The sequence below is a fragment of the Podarcis filfolensis genome (assembly GCF_964270895.1).
Source record: "Podarcis filfolensis genome assembly, chromosome: Z".
In the NCBI taxonomy this organism is placed as follows: domain Eukaryota; kingdom Metazoa; phylum Chordata; class Lepidosauria; order Squamata; family Lacertidae; genus Podarcis; species Podarcis filfolensis.
This window is the reverse complement of record NC_139617.1, coordinates 37,511,427-37,535,750: the sequence shown is the minus strand read 5'-3', so window position 1 is coordinate 37,535,750 and position 24,324 is coordinate 37,511,427. Positions and strand designations below refer to the sequence as shown.

The 24,324-nt window shown below is 48.0% G+C and overlaps 1 protein-coding gene across 5 annotated transcripts in view; it reads left to right on the top strand.

The window, feature by feature from the left end:
* Nucleotides 1–91: 91 nt before the first annotated feature.
* LRSAM1 (leucine rich repeat and sterile alpha motif containing 1) overlaps nucleotides 92–24,324 on the top strand; it is a 31,407-nt gene continuing 7,174 nt past the window's right edge. Inside the window, exons 1-19 of one of the 5 annotated variants that reach the window (XM_083596975.1) lie at nucleotides 92–488; nucleotides 2,894–3,038; nucleotides 4,297–4,353; nucleotides 5,556–5,600; nucleotides 6,429–6,506; nucleotides 7,040–7,108; nucleotides 8,645–8,729; nucleotides 9,841–9,962; nucleotides 11,672–11,762; nucleotides 12,222–12,352; nucleotides 15,083–15,112; nucleotides 16,323–16,445; nucleotides 17,020–17,159; nucleotides 17,992–18,036; nucleotides 18,734–18,804; nucleotides 19,659–19,758; nucleotides 20,970–21,057; nucleotides 21,599–21,673; nucleotides 23,378–23,458. In XM_083596975.1, the coding sequence (XP_083453101.1) occupies nucleotides 2,967–3,038; nucleotides 4,297–4,353; nucleotides 5,556–5,600; nucleotides 6,429–6,506; nucleotides 7,040–7,108; nucleotides 8,645–8,729; nucleotides 9,841–9,962; nucleotides 11,672–11,762; nucleotides 12,222–12,352; nucleotides 15,083–15,112; nucleotides 16,323–16,445; nucleotides 17,020–17,159; nucleotides 17,992–18,036; nucleotides 18,734–18,804; nucleotides 19,659–19,758; nucleotides 20,970–21,057; nucleotides 21,599–21,673; nucleotides 23,378–23,458 (1,503 nt within the window). In that variant the 5' untranslated portion in view covers nucleotides 92–488; nucleotides 2,894–2,966. Of the gene's footprint in view, nucleotides 489–590; nucleotides 868–2,813; nucleotides 3,039–4,296; nucleotides 4,354–5,555; nucleotides 5,601–6,428; nucleotides 6,507–7,039; nucleotides 7,109–8,644; nucleotides 8,730–9,840; nucleotides 9,963–11,671; nucleotides 11,763–12,221; nucleotides 12,353–15,082; nucleotides 15,113–16,322; nucleotides 16,446–17,019; nucleotides 17,160–17,991; nucleotides 18,037–18,733; nucleotides 18,805–19,658; nucleotides 19,759–20,969; nucleotides 21,058–21,598; nucleotides 21,674–23,377; nucleotides 23,459–24,324 lie in introns of those variants that run through there. The other 4 variants (XM_083596973.1, XM_083596974.1, XM_083596972.1 and 1 more) reach the window with 4 other exon arrangements.

The following is a 24,324-nucleotide window of genomic DNA, read 5'->3' as shown; positions in this document are numbered from 1 at the left end:
GATTACACTCACCCGTCCTCTGACGCTTTGAAGGGTGAGTCAAAGGAAATCATCTTAGGTTTGGCCAGGAGGGACGGACCAAACTTCCGGTCCTTTACACCGTGTTCTCTTCGAATTCATAGTACGTAGTGCTTCTCTACACTTTAGTATCTCTACTTTGCGTTGCTACGTCCTTGCCCACCAACCCTCCCGCCGTCCAATAAGCACCGTTGCTCTTCCAGCCACAACCTCGCGAGACTCAAAACTCCCTGCCGCCATGTCTACTATGGGCATACACTGTGGAGGAGCGAGGCTGCGGTCTCCATTTTAGATGTGGGCGAGAGACCGAAGTCTGTAGGCACAAGAGATCGTTCTAAGGTGTAGTCTCTGTGTAACAGACCGCGAATATTTCCTGAGCCGTTTCGATGTTTGTTTCTTCGTTTACGGAAGAGAAGTGGGCAGGGAGAAAGACAAAGAGTTTGGCGGTGGTGAGGGAACGGTATGAGCCGGTGAGTACAGGGCGCGGGAGGGGACATTGTCGAGATGGCGTGGCCTAAGGCGTAGCTGGAGGCGGGGCTACTCCTCAGCATTCCCCCTCCCTCCCGCACTTCTGGGTGTGGCCAAGGGAGCTGCTGTTTCTCTCCCCCACCTCACCCCCGCCGTGTTGCAATGATTGCCTGAGAGCAGCCAAGGCTGCCATTGGGGCTCCTTCTCCACACCCCCTAGCATGACAGGCTTGGCAAAGCCGCACCTGTTGAGCTTCTGCCTACCCGTCGAGCCCTCCAGCGCCTCTTGAGTGGCAAGCGCAGCCCTGGGCAGTGGGTATGTTTACTTAGAAGTAAACCCTACAGTACACCCTCGTCTCCCCCCCATGGGGATTTCTCCCAGGTAAGTTACTAGTCCTCATGTCCCTGTTTTTCATCCGTACCTCTTGATTGCCCGTTGCTGGGGAAACCGCAAGAGCGGGGAGGGTTGCTGCGTTCGGGTCCTGCTTTCGGGCTTCCTACTGGGGCTTCTGGCCAGCCTTGGACCAGATCCTGCAGGGCTCACCTTATGTTCTTCAATGAACAGCCCAAGCTCTGCGTGCAGCCCAAGGTGGGGGCTCCCTAGGAAGCAGAAGCGCGAGTCCTTGTAGGGCATGGGGTGGTGGCAGTGGATCTGACGAAATTTCGTTTGAACCCACAAGATAGAAACCCAGGTTTTATCCCATTTGAATCCATAAGTTAACAACTGTCCATCTCATTTAGACACCTGTTTGGATGTATGGACTGTGTACATTAATCTTTGATGGTTAAGTCAGGATTGAGGGGATATTCTTCATGTAAATACAAACTAGGAAGGTTTTATCTTTCTTCCTCTTCTGATATATTTGCAAACTTCTATTAAAAGCAAAAGCTACATAAACAAAGTGTTCAAGGGCACAGTTCTCGTGGAGATTTTGGGGAGTCAGAAAAGATTGCTGCGCCAGTTTAGACCATATTGGGGAACACTTACGATGTGATGCTCTTCCACTGAAAAAACCAAAAGCTGAATACAGTATATTCTTTAACAAGTATTCTTTAACGTCTAGTCTAGCAGAAACGTTCTGGCAGGTTCCCTACATACAGGGATCGGAATGGAGAAAGTCAGGACCTTCCTGCAGTTTGAAGTAGCGTAGTGCTGCCTGCTTCATGATAGATGGAGATAGGTCAGATCCAGCATTGCCTATCACTGCTGGGAATCACTTGGTTAAATGCCTGTCTGCTGATAGCACTCAGGATTGTGGCTCATATTTTTCTCTGGGGAGCAGGGGTGTGTGTTTTGCCCGTGAGTCCTGAAAGACCTGTTCCCTGCTTTGCAGGGCTTTTTCCACTTGGACTGAGAGGATGGGGCCCTGACTGACTCCAGCTACAGAAGAACTGACACTTGGGCTGGGGTGTTGTTTAGGATTTTTTGTTGCTGTTATTTATATTAATTTTAAATATATCTATTTTAGGTCTTATGATGATTTTTGTGGAAATGGTTCAGTTTGGTTGTGTACTATCTGACACCCTGGAGAGTCAGTCAGTGTAGACAGTAATGAGACTGAGGAATCAAAGTGACTCAGCATAAGGCAGCTCACTATGTTATTATGGGAGCTTTTCCTGTCAGTACACACCCATGCTATGAAAAGCTGCCCCTGACAGGTGTTAAAGGCACTAGTTTAACTCTCATGCTTTGGACTCAACACCTCAACCCCATGCTAGCCCGTGCCCCAGGCAATGAGCTACCTGATGAATTTTCTAGACCCACTACCTTGCCAGGCTGTTGATAAAACAATGGCAGTCTTCAGCATTGCCACTATCTTCTTTCCTGCATGTGAGAATGTGTGTGGAAGCTCACACACACAGCAGGAGTTAGTTGCCTTTATTGTACTGGGAGTGGGAGGATTACAGGCACGTTTTGGTCCAGTGGCTATCGGTGGCTGACCCCTTTCTTATACAAATGTCCCAGCTTGTGTAACTGAGGTGCCACGACAGGGCAGGGAATGTGAAACCTCAGGTCCAGGGGCCAAATACTGCCCTCTAGGTGTCCGTATGGCCCTCTGCACTCATCCCAGGCCACACACCCCTTAAGCCAGGCCTCTTTGCACCACCACAACCCCCTGGCCAATTTTATGTGATGGAGATTCGCCCATGGTATCTGTTTAGCTACACCCCACCACTGCAGCCTCTGGAAGGTTCCTCACAAGGGAATGTAGCCCTTGAGCCAAAAAAGGCTTCTCCATCCCTGAACTACAGAAGGGTTATGAGAAATAAAATTCATAAATGTGTTTTGATTTATTCTCTCCCCCCACCCGTCCCCAACTTCTCCAGAGGGCGGCACCTTGAGCAGAACTTGTCCGACATGAGCAGCTTCTTCTCAGACTGACAGAGATGTAATTCCTGTTGCTGAGGTTGTGGTTGCCTTCCTGCCTTTCGTTTCCTTTTTCCATCTCTGAATTGGGATAAAGGGAAGACAAGAGGAAGATGCCGCTCTTCTTCCGTAAAAGGAAACCCAGCGATGAAGCCCGCAAGCGCCTTGAGTACCAAATGTGCCTGGTAAGTCGGCCAGAGCTAGGTGGGCCAGCTGCTGGGACTCTTCAAGCTAGCAGGGGCTCCACTAAGGTTCTGAGGAATCTTCTGGAACCATGAAAGAATGTCATCACCTGGTCTTTTCTGGCCTTTGTTACAGATGAATCCTAAGCAGGCTAGATGGATGTAGCAGATCCACAGTATAAAAACCCTTCCGCCATGTGATAATTTGTTTCATAAAACTATGCCAACTCTGGGATGATGCAGCTGGGGGGGTTAGGGGGTCAGGCCCTAGACCCTCAGGGGTGCCTATTCCGCCCACCCACCCACCCAGAAAAACATGCCCCTTATTGGTGGAAAACTCTGCAGAAGAGTCTTTCCACCAGGAGTGGGGAACCAAACCAGCAGAGTTCCCAGCAAGGATCAGGTGAGAGGCAATGTCAGAGCACTCCAAGATCAGGTTTGGCCTGGCAGAAGCTTGGATAGCAGGCATGGCACCGAGCTGGTATATAGACATTCTTAGTAGCTCTTCCAATCCTGCGCTGGTTTTTCAGCTGGAGTTGGTGTAAGCACACCCCAACCACAGCTGAATCCTATCATCTCCCTTCTGTCCAGGGGTCTGCTTGAGAAGATGGTCTTACATCCCAGGGAGACCTTGCCTGTAGTTGGGCACTTCTCCAGATGGACTGGGATGGACCTGGTGTTTAAGGCTTCCCCTTGGGCTTGTGACATGTCCAAACTCAATGCCAGAGGCCAAACACACCCCTGGTGCTGGTCATCTGTCCTAGGCTTCATCACTCCTCACCCCCAGATGGAGTGTGACCCAGGGCTTGGTGTAAGGCTGGAGCCTCCTGGTCCTTCTCTGATGAGGAGTCACACTGTTGAGGCATGACACCCACCTCTGATTGGGACTCACCCTGTTGGGACACCACATCTGTATTGCCTGCACCGACTGATGGTGGCTCTCTAGGGTTTTCAGAGAAGGGATGCTCCCAACCCAACCTGGGGATGCCAGGGATTGAACCTGGGACCTTCTGCATACAGATGAAATCCTGTGCCACCAAGCTACAGCCCTCCCCCAAAGTATTTGGGCAGGGCTTGGAGCACATCTCTGACAACTGGAGACTTGTAAGCAACATGGGCGCAGTGGGGCTTACTCACGCGCCCCTCCCTAAATATACATATATATTACTTTGATTACATTCAGTGAGCAATTGAGATAAGGCTGGCAACCATCTGATTTCTCATTTTTGCAAATGCAACTCACCTGTCTGTCTCTCAACAGGCAAAGGAAGCCGGAGCTGATGATATACTTGACATATCCAAATGTGAACTCTTAGAGGTACGTTTCTGGTGATCTGACTCCCAAATGTTGGCCAAGTGGTTGGGTGGGAGACATGCTGTTGACATCAGAACCTAAGAAGAGCCCTGCTGGATCAGACCAATGCCCCATTTTGCTCAGCATCCTGTTCTCACAGTGGCCAGCCAGATGCCCCAGTGGGACAGCCGCAGGTAGGACCTGAGCATAAGAGCACCCACTCCTCCTGCGGCATCGAAAAGCATTACTGCCTCCAACTGTGGAGGCAGAGCATAGCCACCATGGCTAGTTGCCATGCATAGCCTTCTCTTCCATGAATCTAATATTCTTTTAAATCTGTCCAAGTTGCTGGCCATCACTGTCTCCTGTGGGAGGGAGTTCCACAGTTACTATGCATTGCATGCAGAAGTACTTTATTTGCAGTGATGGTTAAGAATCAAAAGCTCTGCTGGTTTCACTTCTGGGCATTGCTTTGGAACTAACCCCCCGCCCCCATCCTTTGGGCATTATCTTTTGGTTGTGGTGTCACATTCTGAAGAGTGATACCTTTTATTATCATCCTTCAGCAGAAGATGTTATGCAGGAGTGGGTTCCTCTTTCCACCTGTTTCAGAGGCAGAAATGTGTAACTGCGCTTGACACCCATCACCATAGGATCTGTGTTGTATCTTGACATCAAGGACTAGGAGCATCAGCCCTCCTGATGTTATTGGACTCCAACACCCATCAGCCCCAGTCAGTGTGGCCAATGGTGAGGGATGATGGAAGTTGTAGTCCAACAATTATATGGAGCGCTGCAGGGTCTCTGTCCCTGGGTGGATTTTCTTGTCATTCTTATCATCAGGAGGTCTGTTCTGCACAATACAGGAACAGGGCCTTTTGGAATGCCCTCCCTTTAAATATCAGACAAGCACTGCCTCTGTTGTCTGTTCTGTGCCTGTGATGACCTTCCAACAAGCCTTCTAAAGCAGAGATCTTTCCCCATCTGCGTCTGCATTTCAATTGCTTTTATGTAGTTTAATGGTTATAGTGCTTCTTGTTTGCCACCCTGGGCTCCTTTGGGCAGAAAGTGGGGGCCTATAAATCTGATAAATAATGGTAATATGCCCCAAGACAAAATGACCCTTGCATAAAGTATCTCTTTTGTATTTTTTTCTGATCACCCCTCTCCCTCACAATAACATCTTATCTGACCAGCATTTGGTTTTGTCCTATGCCTGCTTTTAGATTCCGTATGGAGCCTTGGCGACCTGTAAAGTCTTGCAGAAGAAGGTAAGGGACATGTTTCAATGTGTTAGTACAGGCTTTGTCCACTGGGCAAAAGCCCTCCAGACATTGTTGCCCTGCAGTTCTCATCAGCCCCAGCCAGCATGGCAGTGCTGGCCATGACTGCTGGGAGTTGTAGTCCAAAATGGCTCTGCTGACTGGGGCTGATGGGAGTTGTAGTCCAAAATACCCAGAGAGCATTAGGTTGACAAAGCCCATGTTGACACACAGGCCAATATCATAAAATTAGGTGGTGGCATCTCTGTGCATCAGACTCTTCCTGTGTCCTCCCCTGCTAAACAATTTATGATGCTGGAGAACCCTCTTGTCCACGCAGAGCAAGAAATGGCTGGTGGCCTCAAACAACAGGCAAAGCCTCATATGTCCATAGGCAGAAATGGGGTCCTCTGAGTCCTGGCCAATGTGCTTTTGAATGTGTAGCGATTCCCTCTCCCTGTTGTGTTTTAACTTTCCTCAAACACCCTGGAGGATTTTTCCGGGAGCAAAAGCAGTCCAAGCCTATACAGCGTCTTGCTGGCAAGGACCATTTCTTCATTGCCTCCCACTGCAGATCACTTGTTGCACTGGTTTCCTAAATCATAGTGGCAGTAAACCATGATTTAAATGGGTGCACTGAAACTGCAAGCACTTCACTCCCTCTGCCCCTCTGTCTCCACTCCCAGGAAACAAGTATGGGTTAGCGCTACCTCTGAACCCAGGTTCACCATTTATTTCTCTCCAAGCAAACCACAAGTGAGTTAGCCAAGAACAAACCTTGATTATGGCTCCCAGCATCACTCTGATAATATCCTCTCTGCTGCTTTCATTGCTTAGGTGCTGATTGCTCACACCAATTGCTTGACATCTCTGACCCCTAAATCCTGTAGCATCCTGAATCTCCTAACTGTGAAGGTAACTTGAAACTCTCTCTCTCTCTTTTTTTTTTTTTGCAAATGACTCAAGAGGAAGGAATTAATCATTGAGTGGAAGCTTCTGGACCTGATAGTGAAGAAGGCACAGAACCACTGTGTGTGTGTTGACAGAAGGGGGCTCTTGAAACCAGGTCCCATTCCAATGTGATTTTGTTCCATGTCTTGTTTAAATATACGAGAGACCTCGGAGAGAGAAGGGGAAGGTGTCAGAGATACACAGAGAAGAATGGGAGGAAGAGAGAAGCAGGGTGTCACAGACCAAGAAAGAGGAATAAGGGGATGTCAGGGACAGAGAAGTGTGAGAGAGAGAGGGGAGGGAGGGGGTGCCAAAGACAGAGAAAGAGGAAGAAGCAGTTTGTCAGAGACAGAGAGAGAAGTGAGTGGTCCACCCTCCACTGGCTTTGGCCTCTAACAGGTTAGTGCTGAGGGAGTGTGGCCCTCAATAGGGAAAAAAGTGTTCTCCAGCCCTGCTGGAGATAAATGAACGGCCATTTTCCTTCTCTGCCCTTCCAGGTTTTAGATCTACATGACAACCAGCTAACCTCACTTCCTCCTGATATTGGCCAACTGACGTCTCTCCAGGTAAAAGAGACAAAACACATCCTGGGGGAGAATTCTGTTCTGAATTGTTTCTCGTGTGCAGTGTCAGTGTGGTGACACAGAAAGTATGGGAACTTTTCCATCTCTTTTGGGACCGTGAAGGCTCAGACTAGCCCCTCAAAATGGGATAGTGAAACCAGGGGCTGAATGGAGAGCCTCCTTATTGCTTGAGGCTAGGACCTTGCTGGGTGAGTTATCACAGAGCAGATACAGAGAGAAACCTGTGTGGAACATCAGCCCATGTGACTGGCTGCCAGTGTGAAACTTGCTGATTGGCCAGGTCTCTATGAATACCAAGAGCTGGACATTCCTGTTTTTTTGTTTGTTTTAATGTTTTTATATCCTGACATTCTCTCAAGTTGGGATTCAAAGTGGCTTCCAAAATTCAAAACAATCATTGTAAAATACAAATAAAATCAGACGAGTTTAAAAAATAGCTTAAATACATCAAAACACAATTAGAACCAGCGGTTAAAATCCAGTTTGCCCTGACAGCAGCTGAATGATCAGTATCATCTGCACCTTGGTTTCCAAAGGTCCATCCGAACATGAAGATATTAGTCTATTGGTGGAAGGATAGCAAAGAGGGAGCCAGTCTAACCTCTCTTGGGAGGGAATGCTACAATCGGGGTGCAGTTTCTTTCTTGTGTCACCACAAACAATGCTTCCAATGTTGATTGGGCCATGAGAAGGTGCTGCCATGGACTGGCTGGACACAGAGGAATGGTGGAAGGCACCAGCTGGGGAACCCCCAAGGGACAAAGTTCTCAGAGTCCGGGGAATGGTGGTGGGACGACAATGCGTGGTCAGAGGGAGAAGCCTGGAGGAGGAGGTGTTGAAAGCTGAAGCACTAACAGGTTCTAGTGAGCAGGGAGAGTCTGTGACAGAGAGAAGTCCAGAATCAGAAGTAGAGGCAGAAGCAGGACAGGAAGAAGACCAAGAGGCAGAGAGGAGTCAGGCTGGTGAAGATACCAGGATGTCTCCCCCTCCTGCTGCCACAAGCTCTGCTCCCCTTCCCCTGGTCTCCCAGGACCAGGAGAGGCACAAAGAGGGAGAATCAGAGACAGGTGCATTGGTAGAATCTCAGATTGCTCAGGAAGGATCTTGGGAAGAATCTAGGGGAGGAGGAGATTTAGGCAGCTGTGGGAAGGTGGGGACCTTCAGCCTCCACAACTGCCTCATAGGGGCAGAGTTGCTGTGCTCATTAGGCCTGACACCCCTCAGCTGACCTTGTTTCTTCTAAGAAGGAGTTAACTGCATTTACTCTGTGTGATTTGTTGCTGGCTGGCTCCCTTACAAGTGCTCACCTGAGGATCTTAGCACTTGAGGTTTTAGCAGGGTCATCAAAACAAGACGTTTTGTCTCCTGCCCTCAAGACCAGGCTGCTGAACTCAAGAGACTCAGCACTCTGTAAAGTGCACCCTCTGACTTGGATTTCACAGGAACTTCCTACTGCCTCTCCCTAATGGAACAGGAAGGAGACCGACCCCTCTTGTTTCTGCTCTCTGTCCTTGATAGGTCCTGAACTTTGAAAAGAATCTGTTGAAGGCCCTTCCAGATTCGATAGGGGACCTTGTCCAGCTGCAGACGCTTAATCTGAAAGGTAGGAGAAAATGCCTCAGGCTGCAATCCGCAGGGATAAGGGAACATATTTCACAGTAATAAAAACACACAAATCTAGTTTTATAAATAGTTGTAGTAAAAACATCCAATTCCTGCATCTGCCCAAACGCCCAGGGTAACCAAGAATGTTGTTGCCTGGTGCCCAAGCAGTGACAAGGCTGGTACCAGACCATAGCTGTCAACCTTCCCTTATTTTGCGGGAAATTTCCTTATTCCAGCGCTGCTTCCCGCTGCTATCCCAGATTGTTAGATATCCCGTAGACTGTCCCTGGGACAGGTAAGGCTGCTGATCCCTTATTTTTGAGGCTGCTGATCCCTTATTTTCAAATCTGAAAGTTGACAGCTATGTACCAGACTGGACTTCCCCAGGGGAGCATTTTCCATTCTAGGGGTCGATAGGAAAAGAATTGAAAATAAAACTTCTGACATCATCAAGCCGTTATACAAATACACACACGCACACATATCCAAGAAGTGTGTTAATATTTGCATCTTGCACATTCTGCCTTCTCTCTTTTTTTTAAGTAACTTTTATTCAAAATTTCAACATAACAATTTATCAAAAACATATCCTCCTCACTTCCCCTCCTATTTTCCCCTCCGCCCTCCCCAGTAAAAGCCCTCCCCCACCCCCGGACTTCCCTCAACTCCTCTTTCTGGTTTTTCAGCACACGTTATTCTTTGCATATTATAAAATTGTAAAGATCTTTAAATTATCTGTCTTGATGTTACCCATAATAAATTTGTGTATGTTTATTCAAAACCTGCCAAGGAGTCCAGCTCATTTTGTTGTTTCTTTAAGTACTTTGTAAAAGGTTCCCATTCTTCTTTGAAATCACAGTTGTCCTTATCACGCAGTTTGTGCGTCAATTTCGCCAGTTCTGCATAGTCCATCAGTTTCTCTTGCCACAGTTCTTTTGTCGGGATTTCTTCATTCTTCTATCCTTGTGCTACTAAGACTCTTGCCACCATTGTCGCATACATGAATATGTTCTTCAATTTCCTTGGCAGGTCTTTTCCTACAATCCCTAACAGAAATGCTTCAGGCTTTTTTACAAATGTTAATTGGCACATTCTGCCTTCTCTGGCAGGCAACAAGCTGAAGGAACTGCCAGCCTCCCTGGGTGGCCTGCGTAGCCTACGAACCTTAGACATCAGCGAAAACCTAGTGCAGGAGTTGCCGCAGGCACTGGCTCACATCCGAACACTGGAGGTACGTGCCCAAAGAAGTTTTTGCTTTGTTTGTGTGTGTGTGGTGCAAAATTCATATTGAGCGGAAGGAAGAGGTCAATATGGAGCTGGAAAGGAAAGCTTTGCTTCTTTCAGATCATAGTAGGATGCATATAAGCAACTCTTCTCTTCCTGGGAAGCTTGTGTGCCAATCTAGCCTTGTACAAAGGGCATGAATCTCAAGAGTTCTCCTGCATTGCTCATCAACTAAGACCCTCCTCCAAGTGCCGTCTGTTGCTGAAGTGTGTTGTGATTACATCAGTAGTTCAGCGGCCAGTTCAGAAGTGCAGGGTCCCTTCTTGATGGTCAAAGCCACACCCCTTCACAGCTAGATCCCTTTCTAAAATGCAACAGTTTTATAATTATGCAGTAATAATAATTAGTAACGCATTGCAACGATCAATGCCGATCTTCATTTGTTGCCTTTCAGCTAGATCTTCCATTTACTGTGCATTTGCTGTGCAAATGATTTGGAGTCCTCCAACATCTTCTCTCAGAGTGACTTAAGTTGTGATTGTCTTGGAAGTTTCATTGTATCTAACAGAACTTGCACACTATTCTCTTGAAACCAAAGCAGCTTTTGTTTTCAGGGTTCCTAAATGCTTAACTGTGGGGCTCACATAACTCTTTCTCCTCAGTATTTTCCCTGCTTGCTTTCTCCAGAGTGATCCTTGGAGCCAGTCCTCAGAGGATGACTCCCCTTCCTTTCATTCTGATTGGCTCAAATCAACACAAAGGCTTCTTCCCAGTGGCTAAAACACCCCCTTTTATGTGGATTGGGTGACACTGGAGACTGGGGCCATGTTGGGGGGTGGGAATAGTAATGGGTCTTCAACCTTCCATGACTCTGGACCACTGCACTTCTGGGATGCACAGAAGAGAAGAGGTCGTAGCCAACTAAGTTCTGCTCATAGACCCATCAAAATCAATGGGTCAGAGTCATTTGTTATCTTTCAAAGCATTTACATTGAGTAGGACTAGTACAGGAGACAACCCATGGGCTTTTTGGCAGTGGCTCCTTGATTTTAAAATGCCCTTCCTAGAAGAGCTCGATAGGCACTGATCTTGCAATTTTTCCAGCAATTAGTAAAGACTTTATTGTTGACCAGGGCAATTTGAAAGGGGTTCTGTTTGCTTTCAGCCAGCTTTTGGGTTCTATGTGGCTGCCTTTCAATCAGTTTTCTTGTTTTCTGAGGGATTATATTTTTTCCTTTCATTGCATTTCATCATCATCATTGTGCACCATCCTGGGATCCATTTGGAGGAAGGTATTTTGGATGATGTTAAAATGCATTTCAAAAGAGGGTTTTTTTGTCCACCTCAAAAGGAATTTTCAGGGCTAGAAAAGGTTCAGAAATTAGCAGCTAGGAGGATAAAAGGGATGGAGCAACACCCCTGTGAGGGAAGGTTACAATGTTTGGGCCTTTTTGGTTAGAGGAAAGACAGGTAAATGTCAGGAGGGGGACATGATAGGGGTATATGGGATTATGCATGATGCAGAGAAAGTGGTTTCCTCCCTCTCTCATACTGCTAGAATTTGGGAGTGTTTCTGTTGCACTTGGATGCTACTTACGGGCTTCCCATAGGGGCATCTGGTTGGCCACTGTGAGAACAGGATGCTGGACTAGATGGGCCTTGATCCAGTCGCCAGGCTCTTCTTACCTTCTAAAATAATTTCTGTCCGTTCTGCAGTCACTGACCCTGGATGCCTCGTCCATGTCCTACCCGTCCAATGACATCTGCAGCGCTGGCACAGAGGCCATCCAGCAGTTTCTGTGTGGAGGTGAGCAGAGCAGAGGGCCTGCCTAGTGCAAGCAGGGTGGAGAGGACCAGCCCAACAGCGCCTGAAACTCTTTCCTCTCCTGGGACGAAGGGCCTAGAGAGGGGCTGTAGCTCAATCGGAGTGCATCTGCCTTGCATGCAGAAAGTCCCAGGTTCAATGCCCAGCATCTCCAAGTAGGGCTGGAACAGAACCTTGTCTGGAATTGAGAAGAGGGGCTGCTAGCCAGTGTAGATGGCCCTGAGCTACATGGACCCAATGGTCTGGCTCAGTATAAGGCCGCTTCCTATGAAAACATGCTTGCTGAATTCTAGAGCCACCTTGATGCGTTTGGTGGCCAAGCAGGGCTCAGGTCTCCCTGACTCATTTTTAGCACTCTGCCCAGTGCATTACACTTAGGTGTGTGATGCCTGAGCCCTGCCAATAACTGACCTGCCTGTGCTGTCTTCTGGTTTCTCCTAGAATTAGGAATTGAGTACAACCCTCCCTCGCAGTATTTACTCCCAGTGTTGGAAAGTGACGGAGGTGAGACTTCGGTGGACGGAGTCAGCAGGATGGTCACGAAATATGCGGAGAATGAGGCTCAGTGGCAGGTAATTGCTTTTTTTTTTAATAATATTTATTACTTTTAGAGATTACAGAAAAGGAAAAAAGACAAGAGAGAAAAAACAAAAAAGAAAAGAAACAATACAATACAATATATAAGCAATACAAAACACAACCTAAACACATCAAACTAAACTAAACAAAACCCTAACCCACCTTAACCCTAAACAAAACAAAACAATAACCATTTAAAAACATACATCACACCTTTTCCATACTCTATCTTTCATTCCCTTGTTTCCTCGACTTCCTCTCACCTCCCTTTTTGTATTCCACTTCTATTAATTGTTTCAGCAAATCCTTTCCATCTTTCTCTATTTTCTGTCATATTATACATATCTTAACATATTTTTTATCATTAAAACTAAAATACTTATATATGCTTAACTCCTTATAACATTTCTGCTAAGGCCATAAAATTTCTTTCCACCATTTTTCTATCATTCATTAATTTTACAGTATTTCTATATATAAACTTTAAATTCTCTAATCTTCTTCCACCATCTCCTCTCCCTGGTTTCGGATTCTGCCAGTCCTTTCCGTCAATTCCATATAGTCCATCAACCTGGAGATCTTATGTCAGAGGCTCTTAACTCTTTTCCAAGTCCCTTCTGCAGGTCTTCTTCATATTCTTTAATGCCAAAGAGCAGATCTCGGGAAGACTCCAACCTAACAATGCTTTTATTCCTTCCAGACAGGTCAGCCAAATTTCCATAGTTGAAGCTGAGGTCTATAAAATGTTCCATGACATGTTTCAAAATTCCTCCAAATCCAAAGGCCCCCAGAACTCCAATCTCCTCCAGACCCAAGTCCATGTCCCAAAAGTCAGTTAATCCCTGCATAGAGGGATCTTTCCAACTTTCCTTCTTCCGTCCAAGCCGGGATCCAATCCTCAAAATCTGGCTTTTTCTAGATTCAATCATAGAAGGCCTCAACTTGTAATCCTCAATTTGTTTCTGTAAGACTGAGGATCCCGCTTGTATTACTTTAGGCTCAACAACCACAGCTTTCTCTTTCTCCTCCACAATCTGTCCTGCCAAAGTAGATTCTTATACCAAGTCCTGAATTATTTCTGTGTTGGTGCTCACTTTTTGTCTCCAATTAGTCACTTTTTGATCCAAGTTGTCAATTTTAAAAGACATGTCATCCGTCTTCTTATGAAGCTGTTCCAGCGAGTAGCTTATCTTACATAATACCGTCACAATGGCTTCTCCTGTCAACATTTTGAATGGTCCAAGGTCAATCTCTGGTTCTCACAATTACTTATCTTGTAGCTGGTGATTCCCCAGTTGCACTCCTGTGACAGTTTCAAAGACTCCCTCTAGAGGGAAACAGTCTCCACTTGTATCAATCCTTTCAAACACAATTCAAGCCATAAAAATAGTTTCAATTTCCAGTTACTTTTCCTCCTTTTTAAACGCAGAAGAGGACAATGGAAACAGTATCTTTCTCTTATTTAACTAGCTGTCAAAAATGTTCTGTTCGCAGTCAATGAACTCTCCCAAAACTTCACTCTTTCTGACAGCCCTTTTCCAGGTTTGGAGCAGTGGTAATTTGGTTTTTCACTCTCTCCTGCAGGCTCGCTAAGTCCAAAATTTCCCCCCTCTTCTCCTGCTTCCAAGGGGGGTTTTGTAGTTTTAACCGATGAAAATTTAATCCTTTGCCAAAAGCTTTCAAAGACTTTAGCTTATAACGTCTTTGCTTCAATCTATTTACAAAAGGGGAAGGCGGACTTCCTGTTTAAGACCTTCCCTGTTTCGGTGCCAAATTAAGGTATTTAAAGATCCAATTTTCCGTTCTACTCACGGGTAGTTGTTTAAAATCCAATTGTCCACAGGAAAAAGTCAGCGCTCTCCGGCAGCAGCTATGCGGCTTCACTCCGTGAAAGAAGCAGTCAATTTGAAGCACTGCGCCACTCACCCCACATCGCTCTGGATCCTCAAAACAGGGTTTCCCCGCGGGTAGGGGAGGCGCAGAAGGTGCCAGCCGAATCCCAAGTTCACAAGCTTCTCCCGCTTGTGATTTCAGAGGGTCTCCGCCTTCGCCGTGGCAGTCAGACCCTGCCTTCCACGGAGCAAGTTCCTCCCGATCGGAGGAGCTCCGCCATTGCCGGAGGCGCCAACCCAGAAGTCTGAGAAGCAGGCAGTGGTCTTCAAAGTCAGGGATAGGGAGTGTGTTACCCTCTGGATGTCGCTGGATTCCCATTGCTCTTGACCAACTGACCATGCCGGCTGCAGGGGCTTATGGGAGTTGGGCATCCTAACAGCATCTGGAGGGTCACAGATTCCCCAGCCCTGCTTTACAGGCAACCTAACAATGGTCACTGGCTTCCCTGAACTGTGAGAAGTGGTGTGTGTGTTTGTGTGTCTGTGTTTGTTTGTTTGTTTGTTTGTTTGTGTGTATGAATGAGTGGACGGGTTGCGTTAAACCCAGTTAAATCCAGGCTCCTTTTGTGAGAGCCAGTGTGGTGTAGTGGTTAAGAGCAGTGGACTCGTAATCTGGTGAACCAGGTTCGCTTCCCCGCTCCTCCACATGCAGCTGCTGGGTGACCTTGGGCCAGTCACACTTGTCTGAAGTCTCTCAGCCCCACTCACCTCACAGAGTGTTTGTTGTGGGGGAGGAAGGGAAAGGAGATTGTTAGTTGCTTTGAGACTCCTTTGGGTAGTGATAAAGTGGGATATCAAATCCAAACTCCTCTTCTCTTCCTCCTTTTTCAGAACAAATTTATGGACTACGAGAAGCGGAAGGTAAGAAACATTTTCCATTGCTCACCCTTCTCCCTTTTGGAAAACTGTTATGCCCTCCAGATGGCTCCCTCAGCTTGTTCCATTTCTTCACTGGATCCGCCATTTTCTGTGGGACAGTATTATTTACGTACACAAGTGGCCCACATATAATAATGATGATGATGATGATAGTGATAGTGCCATCTGAAGAAAAATAGATCTGGCTCAGTTTCCTCAGTCAGCAAATTCCTTTGCTTTAAAGCCAGGATGGGAAAGCTTTTGGCTCTTCAAGGTTGCTGGAGTACAGCTGCCATAATCCCTGAGCATTGGGCATGCTGGCTTAGACTGATTGGAGTTAAGAGTCCAGCAAGATCTGGAGAGCCACAGGTCCCCCCCTCTCTAGTGTAAAGTGTTGAAATAATAAAAATGCTTCAGCCAGAATGGTAGCCAGAGCACCTTACACAAGATGAGTAGCCAAAGTCCTTAACCTGCAGGTGTATAATCTAAGACATGGCACAAAAGGAATGAAGAGAGAAGAGGCAAACAAGTAAGCTCATGCATTAGTTCTTACAAAGTTCTCGTAACAAGCAGCTTGGAAAGGAAAGGGTTTAAGGAGAGAGGAGGAGCCCAAAGTGAGCTGGTTTGCCAGCTGAATTGATGGAGTGGGCACCCGCAGTCCCATTCTTACTCTATGTTCTAGCTTGAGGGATTAATTGCCCACTGGGTGGCAGCCGAAGAAGAGAGGAAAATTCAGTGGAAGATGGGGTGGCAGAGTTGTGTCTGGACTATACCACTTTAAACTGCATGTGTTAGCTCATACAACTGATTGCTCCTCTGCTCACACACGCACCGTCCGCCCCCCCAAGAAAAGTAGCATATCTAGCCTAGCTTTTCCATGGCATACTAGATTTCTACATGCATGGGGATTATCTATTGGGAAGGATTTTTTTCAAAAAGCTTTATTTGTAAGACTAGATGACAACAAGCAAAAAAACATGCAGGGGAATAACCCATACCATATTTTGTGTGGGTGAGCTTTCAGTTAGGCAAGCTCTCCCCCCCCCGCCCCCACCTGTAGTCTGTAGTCCAAACACAGGTTTGTTCACTTCCATCTGCTGTTTATGAACACACAAGCCCTGTCTCTCGTCATGCACCAGGAGGAACACTACAAGCCACATGTTCACATGTTTGCATGTGTGTGCTGATGAGGCTTTTTGTTGGTCCTTCCCAGGAGCAGAAGATGCAGGAGAAGCTGGAGTTTGAGCGCTGGTTGGATCTGGAGCAGCGAGGTCAAGCCCAGCTCATGCACCAGAGCCACGCCCAGAAAGGGGAGATCCTCCAGAGCATGAAGGAGGTATCTTGTCTGTCTCCCTTTTCCACCACCACCCCCGGACCCTCCTGTTGGTCTGTGGTTAAGCTGCTCAAAAATATTTCTAAGTAAAAGAAAATGAAATAGGTCATCCTAGGATGGATTGATAATTGCCCTGTAGGCAGTGATGATTGACGCCCTTTGAGACTGGTAGGGCGGAAGGCAGGGAGCCCAGCAGTAGATGGCGCCAGAACCAATGACAGATAGAGACTGCTAAGTACTTTTGTCCTCATCCTCACTGCTGAGTTCTGCAAGGGGCCACCCAGAGACTAAGAAGGAAGAAGCCGGCAGGCGGTGCTGCTACCCACTGAACTGGTTGCAAGTAGGAGGGTAGGCTGGGTAGGCAGTGCCCCATTCACCCCGATGGACCAGTCTCCACTGCCCATAAGAGAGGTTCATACATTTGCTTATTGTGGTTGGGAAAATGTGCCTTTCTGAGGAATCTGGATGTAGGCTTACCCTCGGGTCGCAAGGTCCAGGGAGGCCTCTGTGGGAGATAAGGCTGTCCTGGAGATCAAGTGAAATGGTCCTTTGATGCTGTTCTCATCTCTGCTTGCAGGAGCAGGTGAGGCTGGAGCAGGGCCTGACCCGGCACCAGGAGCGCCTGGGAGAAGAACGCATGAAGCTGTTGGAGCAGCTGAAGCAGATGGAGCAAGGGGTCTCTGGGCGGATCAAGAAGCTGCTGGAAGAGAACCAGAGGTCAGAGGTGGTGTTGAGCAACAGTCACGGGAGCTACGCTTGCAACTCTTGACTGTTTTCACTCCCAGGCTGGGTTTATTGCACCAAGGCTCAAAGACACCTGGACTGGATTTTCAGATCTGATGTGTGACTCCAGACAAGGAGTTCAGTTAGGGGTGGGGAACATTTTTAGCTGGAGGATCATGTTTCCTTCTGGGGTCACTTGCCAGTGGTTTGCGGGGCCAGAGGCTAAAATAGGTGGAGCATCACATGCAAATTATATATTGGAACTCTCACACACAGCTCTCTATCCTCCCATCTAGTCAACCAAGAGGCATTATCAGAGTTCAGGGGCACATCCCAGCCAAACAAAAACACTCAAGAATTTAAGTAGAGCTGGCAAGGGGGTTGGCTGGGGAGAGTCCCAAGGACCAGGCAGAGAGGCTTGGAGGGCCAAATTCAGCCCCTGGATCTGAGGTTCCCAGCTCTCAAGTTAAGAGGTCAAACAGGAATAGCTCTGTCAGGACATCTCTGATGTTACCAAAATTGGTCCAGGATTTTTCCTTTGAAAGTAAATCCCAAGAGTCGTGGTCTGGAAACGCCAGACCCTTCATAGCGGAATGAGCTTTTCTCTCACCATCTTTTACCAAGATCCTTCACCCTGTTGCTTCAGCCATGATTTGGTTCAGGTGGAGAGTTTATATAGGACTTTATATAGGTTCCACTCCATGCTGGTTCTCAGCCAGGTGCTGGTCCAGACAGGTGGTTGCATGAGCTTTCCCCCTCCTCTTAGAACTGAACCAGGACTAATAATGCCTTCTGGCGTTTTTTCCCCTCCTTGCTTTCTTTCTAGGCAAAAGCAGAGCTCTGAGATTCTCAAATCTCTGGAGAATGACCGGTGAGTGTCCCAGATGCTCTTGGCTGGGTAAGGAGCGGGGAGGATGATGCCTTTGCATGAGAACATAAAAAGTGTTGCCTGGGTCAGGACAATGGGTGGTCTAGTTCAGCATCTTGTTCTCACAGTGACTGACCAGATGCATCTTCTGACCACCACCAGCAACTTTCTGTACTTGGTTCCCAGCACCTGGCATTCAGAGGCATGCTGCCTCCATTATAGCTTTCAGCCATTGATCACCTCCGGGGAAAGGCCATAGCTCAGTGGTAGAACACCTGTTTTGCATGCAGAAGGTCCCAGGTACCATCCTTGGGATCTCTAGGTGGGGTTGGAAAAAGCTCTCTCTCTGAAACCCTGGAGAGTCGTCGTCAGTCAGTGTACGCAATAGTGAGCTAGATGCACCGAAGGTTTGACTTGGCGTAAGGTGACTTCCTCAGTTCCTATCATCTTTTCATCCAAGAGTTTGTCTTATCCTCTTGAAAAATTTCACATGCTATGCATAAAAATGTGAGGTGACCGTTGCTTTCATGCCCAGGCTTCCCAGAGGCTTCCGGCTGCCCCCTGCTGGATACTGGAACACTAGATTTGACGAGCCTTCAATCTAATCTAAACAATGAAAGAGGCAGGGCAGGCCTTGCCATTGGCTGACACTTGAGGGAAGGGCATGCAATGGCTGAATCTCTCCCTTTTCCCCTGCCAGGATCCGGATGGAGCAGCTGATGGCCATTACTCAGGAGGAGGCTGAGCAGCTGCGCAGGAAGGAAGTGGCCTGTGAGTGCGGCTGTGGGAGTTCTGGGTGGGAGTCTTTACACCCCAGGCATAGAACTGCTTCTCCTGGCTATGTTGATTTCTACAGAAAGAATGTGGAATATTTTCCCACTCAAGGGCTGCATTCTCTTCTGGGCAGCCATCTGGGGGCCACATGCCAGGGTGAGTGGGACAACAAATGTAAATTTTTCCTTTTGTACCATAGCCTATTTTTTACATACACATGCACACACACACAGCCCTGTCCTCCATCATAACAAACGAGGTATTTTTAGAATTCACGGAGACACTTCAGCCAGGCAAAAGCCCCTGAAGAGGACCAGAGTAAGGCATTGTGTCTTGGGGAGGATTCTGAGGACCAGGCAGAGAGACCTGAGATGCTACATTTAGCCCCCTGGGGCCTGAGGTTCCCCACCCCTGGCTTAGTGCATGGAAGAGATTGTTAGGATGCTTTCGATCCAAACTTAAGTGAGAGTGCTGCCCGCAAAATTCTGCACGAATCCCCAAAAACTCTCCAGGGTTTTTCACCATTGAGGTTTATACATTCTGTATTTCTTCCCCCATTAACAACAAAGGCACTGCCGTTTTGGTTCCTCCTTCCCTAGAAGCAGACATAATGCTTCCATACCTACCCCTAGTTCTGCTCTTTCATTTCTCCTGTACAGCCCCCCCCCCCCCGTTTTCCTACCTCTGCTAAATTGTGGAATGGATTTGGAAGCCTCCTGAGCTGCTTCCTGATCTCTGGAAAATTTTGGTGCTATTCTAATGTGCGGGAGGAGACAGTTCTTGAACCGGCTCTTATAAGCTCAGGAGAAGCCTCCAGGACCCTGACTTCCTGCATTTTCTTTCCTCCACAGCGGCCATGCAGCAGATGCTGGCCGAGACCTATAAGAACAAGCTCCTGCAGGTGGCTTACGAGTCACGCCGGCAAGATCTTGTCAACCAGACTTGTTCCAGGTACCCCCAGAGAGAATGGGGCATTTCTCTGCTTTGTGGGGAGGGGGCCATATTATTATTATTATTATTATTTATTATTATTATTATTATTTATTATCTATCCTTTCATCCAAGAAGCGTAATGTTCTTTCCCTCCACTTTTTATCCTCACAACAATCCTGCGAGGTGGGTTTGTCTGAGAGAGAATGAGTGGCTCAGGCTCACCCAGCAAGCTTTGTGGCTGAAGGGTGATTTGATCCCGATTCTTCTCCCACAGGCTGACTTTCTGTCCACAACACTGTGCTTGTAGAAAGGGAGGTGATGCTGTTGTTTTTATTTGTGTGTATGTGTATTGCTGTGATTAACAAGAGAAAGGTTTTATCCATGAGGTGAAATGTTTCTGCTTTCACCTCACTAGCTGCTCTGGCTGGAAAGGCGGAGCAACCAGTTGCTTAGACATTTCGATTCTGAGGGCCGCAGACTGTCGGACTTGTCAGTAGCAGCAGTAGAAATTATGCCACAGGATTAGCAAAGAGCGCATTGGCCACCACATGCCCTCAGCCAGGAGAACAACACCAGCATCACTTAGCTTCTGCAAACGAAGCCCTTCTGAACATTCAGTCTCAAAGCTCTGTAAGTGCCACTATGGAAACGGCAGGCTTTCGTTTTTAGTGGAATAGCTGGCAAAGGTGGAAGCTGAAATGTTTTGCCACATAAATAGAACCTCTGTTTTGTTAATCACAGCAACATATAGATTATGTGAGTGCAGGGGTGGGAAACCTCTGGCACATGGGTCAGTCTTGCTCCTTACACCCAGGGTGTCTAATTTGGCCCATGATGCCATTCTGCTACCTGTTGATCAGCTGACATCACTTGCCATTTAGAGCGATTGGAAGTCTGACATGGGGGTGTGAATGGGGGTGGGGGTCCCTCCATCCCCATGTGCCAGAACCCAAGAACACCATGCTCACACTGGCCCTGCTAGAGTAAGCCAGAAAGGTGGAGGGAGGGGGAGAGAGAGAGCGCACTTGGGATATTGGCTCTGTTCCCTAAACCCACTGGAGTTAGTTTGGTTCCGTCCTCTGACAGGCTTTGATTTTTTCCAAATGTACTGAACTAGTGGCTCCTCTCCTGACAGCCTCTAAAGGTCTTCCAAAGCACTTCTCACCCTCAGTTTGCCTCTGTCTCCCGAGAGCCAATGGTGGTAACCCTTGGAATGTTTTCTCTTGTAGCCTAGCCAAGATGGACCAGAAGTTCCAGCAAATCCTAGCTTGGCAGGAGCTGGACCAGAACAAAGCCATCAGCCAGATCCTGCAGGAGGTATTTAGCTGGATATGGGTGCAAAAAGGGCAGCACATCTGTATGCAGGATGGGAGAGGGTGAGCCAAAGCAAAGTATGGCAGGGGGAGGGGGAGAATCAGAGCTGTAGACTTGGAAGGAGCACAAAAGGACATCTCGTCCAAACCCCTGCAATACATACCAAGTCCATCTAGCTAAGTTGTTATGGCCCCAGGTTACTCTTGGAGCACTCCTGGGTGGGAAGCGTTCTCAAAAGAGTTCCCTTGCCCCTTTTCATCACAGCCCACCATTCTGTTTTGGCTTATATACACAGTGTTTTCTCTCTTGTTCTGAAATAATGATTTCAATGTATGAGTTACCTCCTATGAAGCCATTATGGTTGGGACTGACAGGAGTTGTGGTTGAAAACGCCTACAAGTAGGCAAGGTTTGTGGCAACTGGAGTAAATCTTTAGGCGATTTCTCAAGGCCCACAACAATGGGGCCTGATGTTATTCCGGTTGGATCATGTTCCCCAACTGGCCAGGTGTGCTCTCCTGAACTTGCATGTGCTGTTTTTTCAGAGTGATATGCAGAAGGCTGCATTTGAAGCCCTCCAGGTGAAGAGGGATCTCATGCACTGCCAGATCAGAAATCAGGTGAGTGGAAGTCATGGGTCTGCAGGGACTGGGATTGGGTGGGATGAACAGTTGACAGTTTCTCACATGGTCCAGCTTCCTTCTCAAAGCCATTGGAACAAGGGGAGCTCTCTGGGGCTCTGGACAGCGGAATCCTCTCCCTACCTCCCTCAGGCCCAGGAAGGTCTGCCTCATCTCAGGGGGGGAGGGGCTCCGTTTGCATTTCCATCCCACGGCAGCCCATGAACAGCATGATCTCCATTATTACAGTGGTTGTCGTGTATAAGTTTCTTCATTCATTTTAATTTGTTTCTGACCTGCTTGTCAAATCCATTCCGACCAACATGGAACACATTGCTTCTTAAGGTCAGGTTGTCCCCCACCAGGGGCAGTGAGCTGTTGCCAGTGGTTTGAGGTGGTAGAGTTTGCAAGGTTTTTGGCGCTATCCCCCCACCCGACCCTTAGCACTTGGCTAGCTGGGGTCCCAAGGCTTTTTCTTCTGCCCGGGGAGAGGGTTTCCTGAGAGGTGCTGGTGTTTGTGGTCTTCCCTCTTCTCTGGTGCCTTTGCTGAACTGTAACAAGCTCTGGAATCTGCATCCGGTTTCTCTCAGAAGCCTCCTGGATGCTCAGTGGCTCACGAGTGATCCTAGGCTGGCCAGCTAACTAGTGGGAAGAGCCATAGCAGAGTGGCAGAGCACCTGTTTTGCATGCAGAAGGTCCCAAGTTCAATGCCCAGCAGCATTTCCAGGTAGGGCTGGGAAAAGACTCTTTGCCTACAGCCCTGCAGAACGGCTGCCAGTCAGTGTAGACAATCCTGAGCTACATGGACCCAATGGTTTGGCTTGGATAAGGACGCTTCCTATGTTCCTAAGCTACCTCCACTTCTAGAGTGAAGTGGGGGGGGGTCTTTATCTCAGGGCTGGGGCAACCTGTGACCCTTCAGCTGTTGCTGGACTCCAGTTCCCATCAGCCAGCATGACCAGTGGTAAGGGACAATGGGAGTTGTACTCTGCCATCAGCTGGAGAGCCACAGCTTCCCCCAGCCCAGGTTTATCTCAGGTGTGTGAAACCTTGTGGCTCTCCAGATGTTGCTGCACTACAACTCCCATCACTCCTCTGCCCCAACTGTGCTTGCTGGGGCTGCTGGGAGTTGTAGTTCAGCGGCATCTTGCGGGCCAAAAGTTCCCCAGCCCTGCTTTAGCTGAAGGCTTGCACCTGGCCTTTGAGGAAAGGGCACCTCAGTTCCCAGGATAAGGTTTTCCCTTGGTTTTAGGAGAGCAGGGTATTTCATCATGATTTGTCAGGGGAGGGGATTAAGCTGCATTTCCAAAGACTCTTTGCAGTGGGCTTTGTTTATCCCCACATCTCTGGCCAGGGTTGATGAGAGTTGTGGTCCAGAGCATCTGGAGGATTTCAGGTGGGTGAAGCTGTTCTTGAGGATGCCACCTGCAGTTTGCACACCACAGCGTCCAGCTGGTCACCATGAGGACTCCCTTCCCCAGAATGAAACCCCTCTTGGCCCCACACCAGTGGCAGGCAAGGAGGGTGCTGTGGGAGAGACCTCCAGGTGCTCAGCTTAACTCTTCTTGGACCAAATGAGTGCTAGAAACTACAGCGATGCAGTTATAGGACCAGGGTGCGAACAGCAGAGAGTGGAGTCCTTCCCGATGCAAGTAAAAACCAAACAAACCTCCCCCTCCCTTCCTTGTTTCATCTTCTGCCTAGATTAAATTAATAGAGAGAGAGTTACTGCAGCTGACCCAGCTGGAGTTAAAGAGGCAGCAGTTGGACACAGAGGCGCTGCAGGTACGTCAGCCTCTTTTGGACCTCTCCCTCGGCTCACGTTCTTCCCGCCCTGCTCTTCCTTCTGCTTTCTGAGGTGTCTTGGTGCTTGAGGCAGGAATTTGGGGGATGGGATGGGGGGATTCCCTGGTTCCTGCCTCCTGGGGCTTTATTTAGCACGCGCTGCAAACGCTACTGCTTTTGGAGACCTGGGGATCTGTAGGAATAGCCTGCTGTAGTGTTCAGAGGGGGAAATGGTGGGTGGGCTAGCAGGAAAAAGGGGTAGAGATCTGCTGAGCATTCCACATTTTCTGCATTTTTGAATTTGAATTCTTTTCTTTCTTTTTTTTTGCTGGTTTTGCTTCGGTGTGTTTTGTTTTGTTTTTTTGGTTGTTCTCAAATCTCCACTCCAAAAGCAACATCCCCAAAGAGCACGCCATCCTCTCCATTTGCTCTCCTCAGCCAGCGGAAGATAGGCTGCATTAATCACAATTAGTATCCCTGCTTTTATTTTGCAAGGTGGGGAAAAGTGGTGGGTTGGGGGCATCCAAGCAAGGTTCTGGTTTTCAGAGTTGCAGAAAGATGTTCAGAAGTGGGGGGTGGGTCAAAGCCTGCTGAAATCTCTGAAGCCAGGGCAGGAGCTGAGCAAACTGAGCAACGCTTTGCCCCGTGGCTAGCAGAACAAATGGAGTGATGCAGAATTTCGGCTTCCATCCACTCAAGTGAGGGCAGAGAATTTGGGAGTAGCCAAAAACCATTTGGGGGACTCCGCATTAGCCATCCTTGTTGTAAACCAGGCGAGGGAGAAACCTTTGGGGGCCCCCAGAAGTTGGTGGATTGCCGCTCCCATCTCCTCCTGGCTGGAAGCCATGCTGGCTGCTGGGGCTGGT